Raw genomic sequence first — 18637 nt, forward strand, 5'->3', positions numbered from 1 at the left:
TTTCCTCTCCATCGCCTTCTTAATCTCTCAATTTGGGGAGGAAGATTTGGAAGGAATTCTTTACTTATTTATTTGTCAACATGTACAAGGTAACAAGTATTAGTACTGACATGGAAATTATCGCATGAGATTGGCACAAATGGAGATAAATAAGTAAAACGTGGTCATGAACAGACAAAATGAGTACATATCAATGGGGACAGTCGGACAGGGACGATGGGCACGCTGGTTGGCACACACCCTTAGAGACCTCTTGGGAATGGGGTGAGGTTCACAGTGGACAGTTTAAGGTTAAAGATAGAGGGGTTTGAGGAACCAACAATGGAATCAGGTAGACCATTCTAGGCGTTGACCACTCTATTGCTGAAGTTGTATTTTCTGCAATCGAGCTTGGAGCGGTTGACCTTGAGTTTTTATCGATTGTTTGCCTGTGTATTATTGTGGTTGAAGTTGAAGTAGTCGTTGACAGGTAGGATGTTGTAGCAGACAATTTTGTGTATTAGGCTTAGGTCAGAACCTAGGTGGCATAATTCCAGGTTGTCCAAGCCCAAACTTTTTGAGCCTGGTGGTGTAAGGGATTCTGTTGTGAGCAGAGGAGTGGAGGACTTTTCTCGGGAAATACCTCAATTGTATTAATGTCCGATAGACAGTGTGGATTCAGTTGTACGTTCCCAGCTGTGTCCATCATTGTCCCTCCCCGTTTTGCATCTTTGCACAGGGGTGTGAAAGTGCGGGTTCAAGCTCACACATAGCATCTGTGTGTCAAGTGGGTTTTGGGGAGAGTTGACTGGAGGGAAAGGGCTGTAAGGGACTCCCACCCCACTGAATCAAATGTATGAACATTCCAAGAACCATGTCTCCTGCGTGATGATTGTTTTATTCATGCCAACCATTGTTTAATTAGTCCAGTCTAGTGATTCATTCATGGTTGGGAAGCTTCTCCTTTATGCTGTGGTTTGATTCCAGATGCTACTCCTAAATGCTGCTGCGTTCCAACGTTGTCCACTACATCTGGATGGACCTCATGGCAGGTGGCAACCAGACCCCGCAGGTGACCGAGTTTTTGTTCCTGGGTTTCTCCAGCATGCCTAGAGGTCAGCCTTTCTTCTTTCTGCTGTTCCTGGCCATCTACCTCATCACCTTGGTGGCCAACTCGGTCATACTCCTTTTGATCCAGGGGGATTCACGCCTCCATAGTCCCATGTACTATTTCCTCAGCCATCTGTCCTGCTTAGACATTTGCTATTCCTCGGCCACCCTCCCCACCATCCTGGTGAACCTCCTGCGCCAGCAGCCCACCATCTCCTACAATGACTGTATGGCCCAGATATTCTTCCTCATGACCTTTACAGGAACTGAATGTGCACTGCTGGCAGTGATGGCCTACGATCGCTATGCGGCCATCTGTAAACCTTTGCACTATACTCAACTCATGAGTAAGTGGGTGCGAGTCCCTCTGGCTACAGCTTCATGGATCTGTGGCATGGTTGACGCTGCCATTCACACTGCACTGGCCACCAATTTGGCCTTCTGTGGCAACAACCAGATCCATCACATCTTCTGCGATGTCCCCCCACTCTTGAAAATTGCCTGCAGTGATACTTATGTCAATGAGATGGCACTTCACACAGCAACTATCTTTGTAGGAATCTGTCCTTTCCTCTTTATCATCATTTCATACGTCTACATCCTATCTACAATTCTGAAGATCCGTTCCAGCACTGGAAGGAGAAAGACCTTCTCCACATGTGCTGCCCATTTAATTACTGTCATTGTCTACTTTGGGATGGCCAACTTGAATTACAACCATCCCAGTGTGGGCTACTCCTTAGAGGTGAGAGTGGACCCCTTGATCTCCATCTTATATTGTATTGTCCCCCCCATGCTGAACCCCCTAATCTACAGCCTCCGAAACAAGGAGGTCAAAGGGGCCCTACAAAAGCTTCTGCAAATTCAGGAGAAAGATGATTGATGTCTTGGAAAGTACTGAAGGAAAACCTTTGGTCTCCTTCCTAGTCTCTCTGCATATCCTTTTAAGTAGACCAGCAACAGTTTTTCCAGACTGAGCGGTTGTGTAGAGGTAAATTCCAATAAGGTTGATTGGCTCAATGACATTTTGGACTCTACCTGCCATCTCCTTCCTTCCTGTGTCCTCATTTTGATTTAATTATTTAAAGGGGAAAGGGGTGAAAAAGATCTGGAGAACTTTCTCCCACCTACCTGTGATACGCTGTTCAAGCTATTTCCAGAAGGATCTTTTCCCTCTTCAATATCCTCCTGACTTACACCTCCCTATGGTTGTTTCAGATTTTGTAAAATGATGAACAACAACTATTCATATGGTATTGATATGGTAGCCAATCAAGAATTTGGGACAATAGAATCCCATTCTTCCAAAATACTAATTATAATATTATAACTACAAGGAGAAGGCTGTGTGGGATATGCATTGAGATAGATGATGAATAGAACAATTGGAATAAAAGATGTATATCTTGGACAAATGCTGTGCTTGTTTTTTTCTGAATTTTAGAATATTTTGGGGGATATTAAAAGAGGCAGGATATTATATTTCCCTAAAGGAGAAATGGAGAAACATGCTCTTAAAGACAGAAAGCCAATCGGGTCTTTCTTAATAGCCCCCCAAGCAGAGATTTTTGTTCCCATGAAGAAATATTGGGCCAGCCTAGTCACCAAACCAAAGACCTTCACCTCCAGCGATAGGAATTAAAAATGTACATTCTCCTCCACCAAAATTCTAAGAACGGGAGATACCATTCCAGATGTAATAACATTAACCCAACTACCATTTAGCACAGCTAAAGTTTGAGAGTCCTGCAAAGTGTTCCTGGGGGCTGTGGGGGGCAAAAACGAGCAAAAAACAGCCCTCCACAACCCCAAGGAGCACTTTTCAGGCATCCCAAACCCTCTGAGAGTCCATTTTTTCAAAAAACGGGATGCCAAAAATGCTGTATTCAGTTTATAAGACGCCGTATCCCAGGGTCACGTGATCCCTTTTTGCGACCTTCTAAGGCTAAAGACTGTAACCCACCCGAATGGTATGAATGTTGTGCTTTTAATTATGTATTGTTTTACGTGTTAAATGTTTGTTTCCCCCCCCTTCGAGTTGTAAGCCGCCCTGAGTCCCCCCAGGGAAAAGGGCGGCATACAAATAAACTCTCTCAATCTCATAAAAAAGTCTAAGGCCTATTGCTATTGTTAGGGCTCTATAACTAAGCACCGAGGACATTCTCTCAATCCTTCTACGTGTGATTGTTGGTCTAAGTTTCCAACTCCTGGCCCTTATTCCAAAGCTCCAAAGATTTCAGCAACAATCTCCCAAGTGAGAAGCATGGAGATGTTTTTTTCCTTTTCTCCGTGGTGATACAAGTCCTCTCCAGGGACTTCTCAGGTGCCATGAAAAACACACAAAGCTGTGGCAAAAAGGGAAGGGCGAAGCCGCTCACGTCTACCAGTTTCATCCAGGAGGCTTTGAACAGGTGAGGAACACGAGGGGCAACGAGATCTCAGATCAGCCTGAAGAAAAGGTGGGGAGGGGGAGAGATTAATGCATGCACTACTCATTTCAGATGCACCTCAACCCAAGCCATTGTCCGGAACAGGTGTCTCCAACTCTTGGGAACTTTAAGACTTGTGGACTTCAACTCCCAGAGTTCTTCAGCCAGTTCTGCTGTCAGAACAAACTGCCAGAACCTGCTGAATTTCACCCCTGTATTTATTCTTTGCTCAAACCCTCCCAAATTGTGGGAGCAGAAATCTCCACTTTTGGACGTCTGTAGAGATTCTCCGTTCTCCAGGTCAGGGTTCTCCCAAAGCTGCTTTTTCAAAAGGCAACTGGACTTCCTTGTTTTTTCTTCTTTTGAAGACTTCTTCTTCAGCTCTGACTGGATGATGGTGGGGAAGGGAAGGGTTGATATTCGTTGCAGGCAGCTGAAAATGTGCATCTTTTTAGAGGGTCATTGAAAAATGTGCATCCTTTAGAGGCTCCTAAAAGGATGCAAATGACCAGCTGTCTGCATGGAATATCAACCCTTCCGTTCCCCACCATCCAGTCAGAGCTGAGGAAGCTTCTTGGATGAGGTTAAGGTTAAGGTTTATTTAATTTGTATGCCGCCCTATTCCCGAGAGACTCAGGGCGGCTAACAATCTGAGGGGGAGGGGGGCTACAAAATAAAAATAAAAAGACAAAACAATTTAAAAATACAGCAACATTCGTACCTCGGATGCGGCTGGAAGATTCAACAGGCCTGCCGGAACAGCCAGGTCTTAGTAGCTTTGCGGAAAGCCGGAAGGGTGGTAAGGGTCCGGATCTCGACGGGGAGATCGTTCCAGAGCAAAGAAGCAAAATGCCTTCAAAAGAAAAAAACTAGAAAGTCCAGGTGCCTCCTGAAAAAAGCACCTTCGGGACGCCTTTTGTGGCTACGGGAAAATTTGCACAGCTATCGGGATTAAGAGCCGTGGTGGTGCAGCTCCTTCTGCTGAACACCGGCTGCCATCAATTTGGCAGCTCGAATCTCACCAGGCTCAAGGTTGGCTCAGCCTTCCCTCCTTCCGAGGTGGGTAAAATGAGGACCCAGATTTTTGCAGGCAAGTGGCTGACTGTATTAACCCTCGAGAGGGCTGTAAAAGCACCGTAAAGCGGTATATAAGTCTAAATGCTATTGCTAAGTGCTGTTGGTGTTCCCTCGTAATGATCAGGTGCACAAACTACTCTTGAACTTTCCTCTCCATCGCCTTCTTAATCTCTCAATTTGGGGAGGAAGATTTGGAAGGAATTCCTTATTTATTTATTTGTCAACATGTACAAGGTAACAAGTATTAGTATAGACATGGAAATTATCGCATGAGATTGGCACAAATGGAGATAAGTAAAACGTGGTCATGAACACATAAAATGAGTATATATCAATGGGGACAGTCGGACAGGGACGATGGGCACGCTGGTAGGCACGCACCCTTAGACACCTCTTGGGAATGGGGCGAGGTTCACAGTGGACAGTTTAAGGTTAAAGATAGAGGGGTTTGAGGAACTAACAATGGAATCAGGTAGACCATTCTAGGCGTTGACCACTCCATTGCTGAAGTTGTATTTTCTGCAAACGAGCTTGGAGCGGTTGACCTTGAGTTTTTATCGATTGTTTGCCTGTGTATTATTGTGGTTGAAGTTGAAGTAGTCGTTGACAGGTAGGATGTTGTAGCAGACAATTTTGTGTACTAGGCTTAGGACAGAACCTAGGTGGCATAATTCCAGGTTGTCCAAGCCCAAACTTTTTGAGCCTGGTGGTGTAAGGGATTCTGTTGTGAGCAGAGGAGTGGAGGACTTTTCTCGGGAAATACCTCAATTGTATTAATGTCCGATAGACAGTGTGGATTCAGTTGTACGTTCCCAGCTGTGTCCATCATTGTCACTCCCCGTTTTGCATCTTTGCACAGGGGTGTGAAAGGGCGGGGGCAAGCTCACACATAGCATCTGTGTGTCAAGTGGGTTTTGGGGAGAGTTGACTGGAGGGAAATGGCTGTAAGGGACTCCCACCCCACTGAATCAAAAGTATGAACATTCCAAGAGCAATGTCTCCTGCGTGATGATTGTTTTATTCATGCCAACCATTGTTTAATTAGTCCAGTCTAGTGATTCATTCATGGTTGGGAAGCTTCTCCTTTATGCTGTGGTTTGATTCCAGATGCTACTCCTAAATGCTGCTGTGTCCCAACGTTGTCCACCACATCTGGATGGACCTCATGGCAGGTGGCAACCAGACCATGCAGGTGACCGAGTTCTTGTTCCTGGGTTTCTCCGGCATGCCTAGAGGTCAATCTTTCTTCTTTCTGCTGTTCCTGGCCATCTACCTCATCACCTTGGTGGCCAACTCGGTCATACTCCTTTTGATCCAGGTGGATTCACGCCTCCACAGTCCCATGTACTATTTCCTCAGCCATCTGTCCTGCTTGGACATTTGCTATTCCTCGGTCACCCTCCCCACCATCCTGGTGAACCTCCTGCGCCAGCAGCCCACCATCTCCTACAACGAGTGCATGGCCCAGATGTTCTTCCTCATGACCTTTGCAGGAACTGAATGCGCACTGCTGGCCGTGATGGCCTATGACCGCTATGCGGCCATCTGTGAACCTTTGCGCTATACTCAACTCATGAGTAAGTGGGTGCGAGTCCCTCTAGCTATAGCTTCATGGATCTGGGGCATGGTTGACTCTGCCATTCACACTGCACTGGCCACCGATTTGACTTTCTGTGGCAACAACCAGATCCATCACATCTTCTGCGATGTCCCCCCTCTCTTGAAAATTGCCTGCAGTGATACTTATGTCAATGAGATGACTCTTCACATAACAACTATCTTTGTAGGAATCTGTCCTTTCCTCCTCGTCATCATTTCATACGTCTACATCCTATCTACAATTCTGAAGATCCGTTCCAGCACTGGACGGAGAAAGACCTTCTCCACATGTGCTGCCCACTTGATTACGGTCATTGTCTACTTTGGGATGGCCAACTTGAATTACAACCATCCCAGTGTGGGCTACTCCTTAGAGGTGGGAGTGGACACCTTGATCTCCATGTTATATTGTGTTGTTACCCCCATGCTGAACCCCCTAATCTACAGCTTTCGAAACAAGGAGGTCAAAGGGGCCCTACAAAAGCTTCTGCAAATTCAGGAGAAAGATGATGCGTGTCTTGGAAAGTACTGAAAGCAGAGAGACTAGGAAATACTGACTTCCTAGTCTCTCTGCATATTCTTTTTAGTAGACCAGCAACAGGTTTTCCAGACTGAGGGATTGTGTAGAGGTAAATTCCAATAAGGTTGATTGGCTCAATGACATTTTGGACTCTACCTGCCATCTCCTTCCTTCTTATGTCCTCATTTTGATTTAATTATTTAAAGGGGAAAGCAGGGAAAAAGATCTGGAGAACTTTCTCCCACCTACCTGTGATACGCTGTTCAAGCTATTTCCAGAAGTATCTTTTCCCTCTTCAATATCCTCTTGACTTACACCTCCCTATGGTTGTTTCAGATTTTGTAAAATGATGAACAACAACTATTCATATGGTATTGATATGGTAGCCAATCAAGGATTTGGGACAATAGAATCCCATTCTTCCAAAATACTAATTATAATATTATAACTACAAGGAGAAGGCTGTGTGGGATATGCGTTGAGATAGATGATGAATAGAACAATTGGAATAAAAGATGTATATCGTGGACAAATGCCATGTTTGTTTTTTTCTGAATTTTCATTGGTTTCACCCTAAATACATCCAGAATTCCCCATCCGAGTGGAACAGTAGGTATGCAGATCTTGGAGACCCCAAATTTTAATTAGGAGGAAGAAGCTTCTGATAGCCCACTGTTCTGACCCCCCTCTTTGCTCGTTCAGGAAGGACAGCCACACACAGCTTGCAAAGGAATGTCTTTATCAGTCCTGGCTTTTGCTGGCTGCGAGCCCAAAATAAACATAGATAAATTCTCTGGCAAAAGGAGAGGCAGCTCTTTTCCACTTCCACTACCTCAGGCAGGGCTGTGGGCTGTTGTGTCACTTGGCAAGCAAGACAAAGGCAGTGAAGAAGTTGGGCATGGACACCCTTCATTGTTCCTTTGTGATAGTGGGGGATATCTGTAGCTCAGGTGGAGGATGAGGGTGGAGGTTCATCCTCTGAGTTCATGGGTTGATTTCCCAAATTTTCATTACCAGGGTAGGTAACATCTTCAGCATGACCCACACCAAACCCCATCACAAAATTGTGGAGTGTTCGGAGACTACAGTTGGTCCAGAATGCAGCCGTGAGAGTGATATCGGGGGTACCTCGGTACACCCATGTTACACCTATCCTCCGCGAGCTGCACTGGCTCCCCATTGGTCTCCGGACGCGTTACAAAGTGCTGGTGATTACCTTTAAAGCCCTACATGGCATTGGACCTGGATATCTGAGAGACCGTCTCCTGCTACACACCTCCCAACGTCCGATAAGAACTCACAGGCTAGGCCTCCTCCGGGTGCCATCGACTGGACAATGCCGGGTGGCGACTACTCGGGGGAGAGCCTTCTCTGTAGCTGCTCCGGCTCTGTGGAACGATCTACCAGCAGAGATACGGACCCTTCCCACTCTCTCGGCCTTCTGAAAAGCCACCAAACCCTGGCTGTTTCGACAGGCCTGGGGTTGCTGATTTTTAAATCAGGTTCAACCCCCAGCTAAGCCAAATGTATGTTGTGTGTTTTTTTAAACTGTGTATGTTTCTTTCCCCTATGTGTTATTTTATTCTATTTCGTATTTGTAAGCCGCCCGGAGTCCTCCGGGATTGGGCAGCATATAAGCTCATTAAATTGCAAATTGCGAATTGTGATCGGACTGAAACCCACCCGAGACTCTTTCTAAAGGAAGAGGTCTCAGTGCTCTATATTGAACACAACAAGACAAACTGGAGGTTCTGGCCCTCCACCCCAAATTCTTCTATAACATGGACATCAATAAAGTCACATGAAAAAGAAATAAGGATGGGTGGGGAAGAAATGAAAATTTGGTGTAACTTTGAAGGGGCAATGGAAGATATTGCTTATGTATTAAGAAAAAATAACTATAAAGATGGAAAATAATGGAAGAGAAAAATTTGGCTGAAAGTGAAAACGAAACAATGATGTAAACAGGACTATGGAATTGAGAGGATGTAAAAAAGACCCAGACAACTCTTTGTTCCTATAACATGTATAATTTGTTTTAACAAATAAAAAACGTTGAATGGGGGAAAAAATGAATGAATGAACGAACGAACACTGTTCCACTTGGAGCCTCCAATGTTATAAAATTTAGGAACCTCCAATGTGTGAGAAGCCCCTCCCCCTCCTAGAAGAATGAAATATTTTGGGGGATATTAAAATAGGCAGGATATTATATTTCCCTAAAGGAGAAATGGAGAAACATGCTCTTAAAGACAGAAAGCCAATCGGGTCTTTCTTAATAGACCCCCCCCCCAGCAGAGATTTTTTCCCCATGAAGAAATATTGGGCCAGCCTAGTCACCAAACCAAAGACCTTCACCTCCAGCGATAGGAATTAAAAATGTACATTCTCCTCCACCCAAATTCTAAGAACAGGAGACACCATTCCAGATGTAATAACATTAACCCAACTACCATTTAGCACAGCTAAAGTTTGGGAGTCCTGCAAAGTGTTCCTGGGGGCTGGGGGGGCAAAAACGAGCAAAAAACAGCCCTCCGCAGCCCCAAGGAGCACTTTGCAGGCATCCCAAACCCTCTGAGCGTCCATTTTTGTGAAAAACAGGATGCCAAAAATGTTGTATTCAGTGTATAAGACGCACCCAGTTTTTTGGGGGGGTGCGTCTTATACTCTGAAAAATACAGTATTTGGGGGCACCTGCTCAAAAGCAGAAGAGCAGCAGCTGTGGGGAAACTGTGATAGTCAGAGGCACAAGGATCGTCACTTTTTTTCAGTGCCGTTGCAACTTCGGTTGCTCAACGAAAGGTTGTAAGTAAAGGACCACCTGTAGGAACAGAGCTAATCTCCATCCTTCGAAGCCCATGGAGCTTCCATGCCCGTGATTTGGCCAAGATAGAATTAGGAGTCCCAGAAAGATTGGGGCATGGGGAGATTTTGAGGACCCACTGATGGAGATGAAAGAAACCAGTTGCAGCCTGAATAGGTTCAGAGATCACCGCGTGACCAGAAGAACAGGAGGACAGATCCTGGCAATGTACAATTGCTGTAAGAAGGAGAAGCATCTGATTGGTCCATGCAAGAGGAGGCAGGTCTTCTCCGCTTCCCCTACCTCGGGGGCAGGGTTCTGGCCTGTTGGGTCACGCAGCAAGTAAGGGTACTGGAAAAGCGAGGGATGGGTGACCACCACTGGGCAGAACTTCATGGAAGGAGCTTCACGTAGTTAGCGGGGAAGAGGCCAACTCTACCACGGCAAGATCCACGCCACCAGCCTTCATCCACTTGTTCGATGGACGTGATGGTGTCTCCAGGGTCAAAGGAGATCTCATCATCCCCCTCTGGAAAAAAGAAGATGGAGAAGGTCTTAACTAGCAGGCAAGATAAGACATGTTCAGACCAAGGGGAAGCATTTTCCTCACAGGACAATCAATCAGTGGGACAACTTTCCTCCAGAAGTTGTGGGTGCTCCATCTTTGGACAATCATGTGTCTGGAATGGTTTAAGGCCATGATGGAGAACCTATGGCATGCATGCCACAGGTGGCACGTGGAATCATATCTGCCAGCATGCGAGCTGTCGGCTCCAGTGCGCATGTGAGTGCCGGACAGCTGACTTTTGGCCTTCCGGAAGGCCGGGACAGGCCATTTTCGCCCTCCCCAGGCTCCGGAGGCTCTCCTGGAGCCTGTGGAGGGTGAAAACAGCCTTCCCCCCCCCAGAGCAAATGCCAAGCTCAGCTTGGAGGCAAGTAGTGTGGCACACGTGTGGGGGCCCGTGAAGGGGGGATTTATGTGTGCATGTGCATATGAGGGCATGCTTTGCATTATGGGTGTGCCAGCACATACATGCTCTATCACAGTGTTTCTCAACCTTGGCAACTTGAAGACGTCTGGACTTCAACTCCCAGAATTCCCCAGCCAGCGAATGCTGGCTGGGGAATTCTGGGAGTTGAAGTCCAGACGTCTTCAAGTGGCCAAGGTTGAGAAACACTGCTCTATCACATGCACACCCTCACATCTTTGGCACCCAACCACAAAAATGTTGGGCATGACTGGTCTGGGGTCTCCTGCTTGAGCAGTGGTTGGACTAGAAGCCCTCCAAGGTCCCCTTCCAACTCTGTTATTCCTCGCCCATCATAGTCACCTCCCTGTGCTTCCCACTCCCCATTATCCAGAGGAAATGACGCACCTCCTTGATAGTCATAGAGGGCCTGAGCAGATAGGCTTCCTTCACTCACATCGTATACATGCTCTTCGACACCTGAAAAAGAAAATTGTGGAGATAGTGTCACCTTATTGTGACTGTTGCGCGAATTGTCCTGCCTCTTACAGAGTCCAGGAAACTTGAAAACAGAGTTGAAGCTCAACTGCTCCCACAGTCAGTGGTGCAACAATTTAAATCAAGGCACATCTATCTCAGAGGGATATATTCCAAGGGGGGTCTTGGAGTCTTGGTGGACAATCACTTCAATATGAGCCAGCCGTGTGCAGCAGCTGCCAAAAAAGCCAACACAGTTCTAGACTACATAAACAGAGGGAGAGAATCAAGATCACGTGAAGGGTTAATACCACTTTATAAGGCCTTGGTAAGGCCAAACTTGGAATACGGCATTCAGTTTTGGTCACCACAATGTGGAAAAGATGTGGAGACTCTGGAAAGAGTGCAGAGAAGAGCAAGAAAGAGGATTAAAGGGCTAAAACATGTGAAGAATGGTTGCAGGAACTGGGTATGTCCACTGTAATGAAGAGGAGGACTAGGGGTGACATGACAGCAATCTTCCAATATTAGGGGAAGTGGGACCATTCTTCCAAATACAGTCTCCTTCTCAAATCCAACATATTTATTTATTTATTAAGAAGAGTTATATGGCCGCCCAACTCATGGTGACTGTAGATGGCTTACAGAAATAAAAACCCCAATAAACCCTCATCCCCTGGTGGCAACCATCAAACCAACCACTTGATGGGCTTCATATCATTCTTTGGGGTTCCCTGGACCGCTGGCAAAACCAGGTGTTCAGGGCCTTTGGAAAGACCAGTGAGACCAGTCTTATCTCCAAGAGGCCACCACAGAGAAGGCCCTTCTTCTTGTTCCCACCAATGGACCTCCTTAAGAGAGGGAACTCGTAACATACAATATGTTCTGAAGCGACCTTCTCTAGCCCAGTTTTTATTAAGCAACAACCAGCAAGTACTGCACATTTACATCAGGCCTTAAGTCTGCAGCGTGAAGGTAAAATTCAACCTACTCAACCAACTCGCCGTCCTTCTCTCACCTGAAGAAGCCATTCCTCCAGGGTGGCCGCTGCAGAGCTCCTCATACTCCTGGTCCTCTTCAGCACCATCATCTTTGGAGACCTCCTTGTGGTCCGGCATTTCCTCATAATCCCCCAGCTGGTCATAGTCAGCTAAGAGAGGAGGGGGTTCCTCATAGTCCATGTTCCCAATCAGCTCCTCATAATCACCTCCATCCTCGATGCTTTCCGTATAGATGGGCTGCTCCTGTTTCAGGTGGCCAGAAGGTGGGAGAGGAGGCTCTCTGGGGTCACCTTCCATGTCCAGGTTCCGTGGGGGAAGAACAGGAGGCTCTTCCTCTTCCTCTTCCTCTTCTTCCTGGAAAAAGAAGACCACATCCTTCAACAAGCTTGGTTCCCATCAAGGCTACTTTTTTTCTGGAGGAACCAGAATTTGACTAGATGGGACACCCACCTAGGACAACCCTTCATTCATAATGACAGACAGCAACAGTCAACACTATATGATACTGGTAATCCTTGACTTATGATCATAATTGAGAAGGAAGGGGGAGGAGGAGGAGGACAACAATTGTAAGGTCCTTGGGTTATTTTCTTGCAGATATTTCATGACCCAACTAGGTAACATCATCAGTGCTAAAAGGGAGTGGGATTTACAGAGAGGAGGGGGAGGAGGAAGAAGAAGAAGAGGAGGAGGAGGAGGAGGACGACAACGATGACGATTGTGGATTCCTTAGTAGTCTCTGAGCTTGGGTTATTTTCTTCCACATATTTCATGACCCAACTAGGTAACATCATCAGTGCTAGAAGGGAGGGGGTTTGAGGAGTTCAAGAGGAGGGGGGAGGAGGAAGAAGAAGAGGAGGAGAGGGAGGAAGGAGAAGGAGAGAAAGAGGAAAAGGAAAAGGAGGAGGAGGACTGTGGATTCTTTAGTGGTCTCTGAGCTTGACATATTTCATGACCCACCCAACCTGATGATGTTACCTGGTTGGGTCACGAAATGTCTGCAAGAAAACAGCCAAGCTCAGAGAGCACCAGGGGGCCCACAGATGCACAGAAGCTGTCTGGAAACTAATTGCTCATGTTCCCCTTGATGGCAGCAACGTCGTACCCGTGAATTCACATTCAGACATTACTCGTTCATTCGGTCTCCCTACCTGGTGTTGGGGAGGCAGAGGGGGCAGGTTGCCCTTTCGGGGCATCTGTCCAGGCACCGACGGAGGGCTTCGATCTCTCTCTTCGCTCTTCTTCATGTCCTTAAAGGAGGAAGAGATTCAGCAATGTGTTCCTGGAGGCCAACCTTGCTTTGGTTTTCCTCCGTAGCAGAAGAAATGGCTAACACAAAGAAGAGGAAGTGCCCATGGGTTCCCCAAATCAACATTTCCATTCCCATGAAGAGGGGGGGGGGCGTTTCTGGAAATAGCAATAGCAATAGCAATAGCAGTAGACTTATATACCGCTTCATAGGGCTTTCAGCCCTCTCTAAGCGCTTTACAGAGAGTCAGCATATTGCCCCCAACAATCCGGGTCCTCATTTTACCCACCTCGGAAGGATGGAAGGCTGAGTCAACCCTGAGCCGGTGAGATTTGAACCGCTGAACTGCTGATCTAGCAGTAGCCTGCAGTGCTGCATTTAACCACTGCGCCACCTTGGCTCTTCAAGGTGGAGATCACCTGGTCTTCTGGAATTTGTTGGCCTCAACTACTCCCTTAAATGGCTCCCTATCCCAGTATTTGAGGGGCTGCCCCAAAGAGGAGGGGAGTCAACTTATTCTCCAAAGCACCTCAGAGTATAGGACGAGAAACAATGGATGGAAACATATCAAGGAGAGATTCAACCTGGAATTAAGGAGAAACTTCCTAACAGCGAGGACAATTAACCGGTGGAACAACTTGCCACCAGAATTCGCGGGTGCTCCATCACTGGAGGTTTTGAAGAAGAGATTGGACAGCCACTTGTCTGAAATTGAATAGGGCTTCCTTCCTGAGCAGGGGGTTGGACTAGAAGACCTCCGAGGTCCTTTCTAGCTCTATTCTGATTAGGTGAAGAATATGGGTAGTCTTCAAGTTGCAACAATTCATTTAATGACCATTTAAAGATGCACTGGGGAAAAATGACTTGGGATTATTTTTCACACTTGCGACCGTTGCAGTTACATGAATGTTACATGATCAAAATTTCAGCCACTTGGCAACTGACTTACATTTATGGCGGTTGTGGTCGTCCCGGGGTTCTATGATCCCCTTTTGCGACCTTCTGACCAACAACCTCAACAGGGAAGCCAGATGAACTGGACAATCATGGTACTAACTTAACAACTGCAGTGATTCATTTAGCAAGTGTGGCAAGAAAGGTCGTAAAATGAGGAAAAAACCCTCATTTTCACTTAGCAACAGAAATTTTGGGCTTAATTGTGGCCATAGGTCAAGGATTACCTCTACAGAGATGTCTACTCATGAAGTGAAGGTGAAGACACATGGCTAACTGGTCCCAGATGCATCAAAATCAGCTTCACTTCAGTGAAGTTGTAATAACACTTAGCTATAATCCTAAACCAAGAAGGTCTCAGCCCCAGAGATTGACCGTAAACCTGGTTTGAGTTGACTGATGGAGAACAAAGCTAGTCAAGACTCAAGATCCTCACCTTTGACTTTTGTTGGGTTTCCTGAAGTTCTCGGGCTTGGCGACGAGTCCGTTCCTCCTCTGCCTTCTTCTTGTTCTCTTCCTCTGCAGTCTTGGCCATGTTTTCAAAACGTTGCCTCAAGTTCCCCATCCCAGCAGAAGCTGTTTCCAATGAGAAGGTCAATAGAGGGGTTTAAAAACTGTGAGGAGAAGCTTCCTCCATCTCCAATCCAAAGGAGACGCTGAATTGTCCCTGGTGGGATTGTGTAGGTCCTCTGACTGACTGCTCTTCAGAAAAGTGCTGTGAAACATCTAGTTTCTCGAATTTTAAATATACTTTTTTTTATTTTCCACTTTCATAACATACAATCACATGTATACTATTACATAGCCCATATCCTATTGTATTAAGTAGTAATTAAATCGGTTCCACTTGTCATCAACGCCTAGAAAGATAAAAACCCATTATTAGCTCTTCTGCTCTCCATACACCTCTTTCTTCTGCCTCTCTCCTACCTCCTTTCTTCCCTCCATCATCCTTTCCTACTCTACTTCCCCTTCCTTTCTCCTTCTCCTCTCTCTCCATTCCACTCCTCCTTATCCTCCTCATCTTCCCCCCTTACCCTCTCTCCTATCCCTCTCTCCCTCTAGTTTCTCATTAAACCAGGGGTGTCCAACCTTGGCCACTTTAAGACCTGTGGACTTCAACTCCCAGAATTGATTCTATATTCCACATCCATATACGTACGTCTTGCCAGAGATGAGAAAGGGGCACTTTTTGCTCTCTGTGAGATCTTCCCCGTCTTCCCAGGTGCCCATGAATGAACTTACCAGCTTCTACAGGTTTTGTCTTCTGATATGAAGAAATGGGAGCTTCCATTTCACCAAAACCAGCAGCGCTCTGCAAGAGAAGTCAAGGGAAACCGATAAAAGACTACATTTGTAGTCCAGTTCTGGTGCTGGCTGAGCTTGGTGGTTTCCTTGCAGACGTTTCATGACCCAACTAGGTAACATCATCATCAATGCTAGAGGGGAGGGATGGGAGGTGAAGGAGGAGCAGGTAGACTTGGGGTCCTTGGTGCTCTCTGAGCTTGGTGGCTTTCTTGCAGATGTTTCATGACCCAACTATGGGCATCAACAGTGCTAGAAAGGAGTGGGATTTGCAGAGGAAGAGGAGGAGGAGGTGGTGGTGGTGGAGAGGAGGAGGAAGAGGAGAAGGAGGATGACTGTGGGGCCCTTGGTGCTCTCTGAGCTTGCAGTTTTCTTGCAGACGTTTCATGATCCATCTATGGAACATCATCAGTGGGTTTCCACACTCACTTCTAGTGAAATCCACATATCTTCAAGTTGTTCAGGTTGGCAAACTAATCTATGCTTATTACACCCATTCCTGATTTATCCTTCCCCTGAAGAATCTGTAGTTCGTGTAAAACAGATTTTTCTCCTTTTACGTCTGGTTGAAAATGGCTGCAACGTGGCTTAATGGAACCAGTTTAAGAATGCAGCACCAATGGTCGTTGCAGAAGCCCACAAAGCCATCATGGAGCTCAATCAAATGCCCATAGATTCCTCCACTGGCATTTTATATGGACCCCACGCAAGGCAGACATACAACAAGCAGTGGGGCTTCCATCTCTCAGAAGTGGGCAACCTCTCGACATTCTTTTACTTCCCTGTGTATCCCTGGGGTAGCATAAGTCCACTGCCAAAGGCTAGAAGGAAGTTATGGACACCCTGACTCTAATGAATGGGAGTTGTAGTCCGACATATCTGCAGGGGGAAAGGTTGGAGGAGCTTGTCCTGAAACCTTGATATCAGGAGAATAAAATCAAGCAGCGGGGCTAGAATGAGAAGCATTCGCACTAGAGGGTTTGAGTGGTTTAATGTCCTCCTGGAGCACCTTCTCCCAACCATCAAGACCCAGCTGAGCCCACCCCAGGTTCAACCTCCATTTACCTTGTCCACTCTGTCTTTCTGCACCCCGTAACGGCCTCCAAAGCCTTGAGAATGGTCTGCAATAGACAAAACAGCCAGCTTTTTATGGAAGGCGGAAGCATGGGTTGATCTCAGAAGTCTGAACTTGAGGTTCTTTCTTCTCAGTTGCCTGTGTGGCTGTCCTAAGGGGCTCGGTGTTGCATTGAAAGAGTTGTCCCATAGGTGCTTTTTCCAAAAGGCAATGGAACTTTCTTGTTTTTTTTTACTTGAAAATGTTTCGCTTTTGATCTAAGAAGCTTCTTCGGTTCTTCTGAACTAAGGAGAACTGAAGAGATGTTTTGGATGAGAAGGTAAACATGTTCAATGAAAAAAACCAAGGAAGTCCAGTTGCCTTTTGGAAAAAGCACCTTTGGGGCAACCATGACCTAGATGATGGAGAACCTTAAAAGAGTTGGCCCTAGGTCTTATGACTAAGCTGATGGTTTAAACCAGGGGTAGTCAACCTTTTTATACCTACCGCCCACTTTTGTATGTCTGTTAGTAATAAAATTTTCTAACCGCCCACCGGTTCCACAGTAATGGTGATTTATAAAGTAGGGAAGTCAATTAAATTTAAAAAAAGGAAAGTGCTTGAGTATCGGACAAAACTCCTACCCCCCACCATGAAAGCTTGAACGCCCACAAGTGGGCGGTAGGGACCAGGTTGACTACCACTGGTTTAAACACTAGCAATCTATTTCAGGTTTTGAAGCCTCAAAGTTCTGGAGAAGAACTTGGAAGCTTGAACTTGCAAAAGAGGAATCGGATCTTGTGATCCTTAGCTAAAAGATTTCAGAATATGGTTTCTATGTTGTACATTTATGCTCTTCTAAGAGATTGCCCAGCCCCATCTCCTTCCACAGACCTGTCTGGGATTCATGGGGCTTGACCTCCTCCTTGTGGGCCCATCCAAGGGCAGATTTGTCTTGGCGGTCCTTCTGAACACCGTACTTCCCACCAAATCCAACGGCATGGTCTGCAAAGGGAGAACATGAGGTTCTTCAGAAAGGCCATGAGATATTAAATTGAGATGAACCAAGGTTGGCTTGGAGTTTCCAGACCTGTTTGAGATTCATGGGGCTTGACCTCCTCCTTGTGGGACCAGCCCAGGGCAGACTTATCTTGGCGGTCCTTCTGAACGCCGTACTTCCCACCAAATCCAACGGCGTGGTCTGCAATGAGAAGACACAACATTTTCCAGAAAGACGAAAGAGAGACGAGAGATTGTTTGAGAGGCAGCAAATGGCCTTGCAGCCCCCAGGGAGAGAAGACAAAACAAAGAAGGCATTTTCTGAGTTGGATGGAAAGGCAGAATCACAAACCCAACAGACTGATTGCCTGGCTTGGCACAACTGAAGAAGACACTCACAAGTGGAAAGCCTAACCTGTGTGAGTGCAGCCACTAAATCTTCAATTGACCTGGCTGTGTGGCCTGGCTGTGTGCCCATAGTCAGTACCTTGTGGGGTCCATGGTGCTCTCTGAGCTTGGTTGTATCCTTGCAGGAACAGTATTTCATGGCCCAACTAGGCAACGTCATCGATGCTGGAAGGGACTGAGGTTGCAGAGGGGAGGAGGAGGAGGAAGAGGAGGAGGAGGAGGAGGAGGACTGTGTGGTCCATGGTGCTCTCTGAACCTGTTCATTCTTGCAGATATTTCACCACCCAACTAAGTAATTTCATCAGTGTTAGATGGGAAGGGGTTTGTGAAGTTCAGGAGGAGGATGTGAAGGAGAAGAGGAAAAGGAAGAAGGAAGGAAAAGCAGTGAAGGAGAGGAGAAGGAGGAGGGGGGTCCTTGGTGGTCTCTAAGCTTGGTTGTTTTGCTTGCCTTGCAGATGATTCATGACCCAACTAATTAATATCAATGATAATAGAGAGGATAGCACTGATAATGTTACCTAGTTGGGTCATGAAACATCTGCAAGGAACCCACCACGCTCAGAGGCCACCAAGGACTCCACAGCTCAACCCTGAACAACAAATATTCTCTTCCCTTGGAGCAAATAGATTGCAGGGTGAGTAGGTTCTAAAGTTCTCTACGTCTTCCTTTGTGACTTGGGCTGATCATTAGCTCTCAACCAAGGC

At 46.4% G+C, this 18637-nt stretch overlaps 3 protein-coding genes across 7 annotated transcripts in view; 2 read left to right on the forward strand and 1 right to left on the reverse strand.

Annotated features, from left to right (window-relative positions):
- The first annotated feature begins 1024 nt into the window (after positions 1-1024).
- Positions 1025-1972, forward strand: LOC116511200 (olfactory receptor 5V1-like). Its single transcript, XM_032221068.1, has one exon. It carries the CDS (start codon positions 1025-1027, stop codon positions 1970-1972), a length of 948 nt encoding a protein of 315 aa, XP_032076959.1.
- A 3788-nt stretch (positions 1973-5760) lies between these two features.
- On the forward strand, positions 5761-6726 carry LOC116511201 (olfactory receptor 1086-like). The gene has a single exon (XM_032221069.1). The coding sequence runs from the start codon at positions 5761-5763 to the stop codon at positions 6724-6726; it is 966 nt and encodes a 321-aa protein (XP_032076960.1).
- A 2635-nt stretch (positions 6727-9361) lies between these two features.
- Positions 9362-18637, reverse strand: part of LOC116511807 (hematopoietic lineage cell-specific protein-like) — a 23787-nt gene continuing 14511 nt past the window's right edge. For 2 of the 5 annotated variants that reach the window (XM_032222003.1, XM_032222004.1), the window contains exons 9-17: positions 17616-17726; positions 17420-17530; positions 16537-16592; positions 15412-15481; positions 14603-14742; positions 13115-13213; positions 11981-12317; positions 10894-10965; positions 9362-10046 (exon numbers count right to left, since the gene is read on the reverse strand). In XM_032222003.1, coding sequence (XP_032077894.1) covers positions 9910-10046; positions 10894-10965; positions 11981-12317; positions 13115-13213; positions 14603-14742; positions 15412-15481; positions 16537-16592; positions 17420-17530; positions 17616-17726 — 1133 coding nt within the window. In that variant the 3' untranslated portion in view covers positions 9362-9909. The remainder of the gene's footprint in view (positions 10047-10893; positions 10966-11980; positions 12318-13114; positions 13214-14602; positions 14743-15411; positions 15482-16536; positions 16593-17419; positions 17531-17615; positions 17727-18637) is intronic. The other 3 variants (XM_032222007.1, XM_032222006.1, XM_032222005.1) reach the window with 2 other exon arrangements.

Source organism: Thamnophis elegans, chromosome 7, assembly GCF_009769535.1.
Source record: "Thamnophis elegans isolate rThaEle1 chromosome 7, rThaEle1.pri, whole genome shotgun sequence".
In the NCBI taxonomy this organism is placed as follows: Eukaryota; Metazoa; Chordata; class Lepidosauria; order Squamata; family Colubridae; genus Thamnophis; species Thamnophis elegans.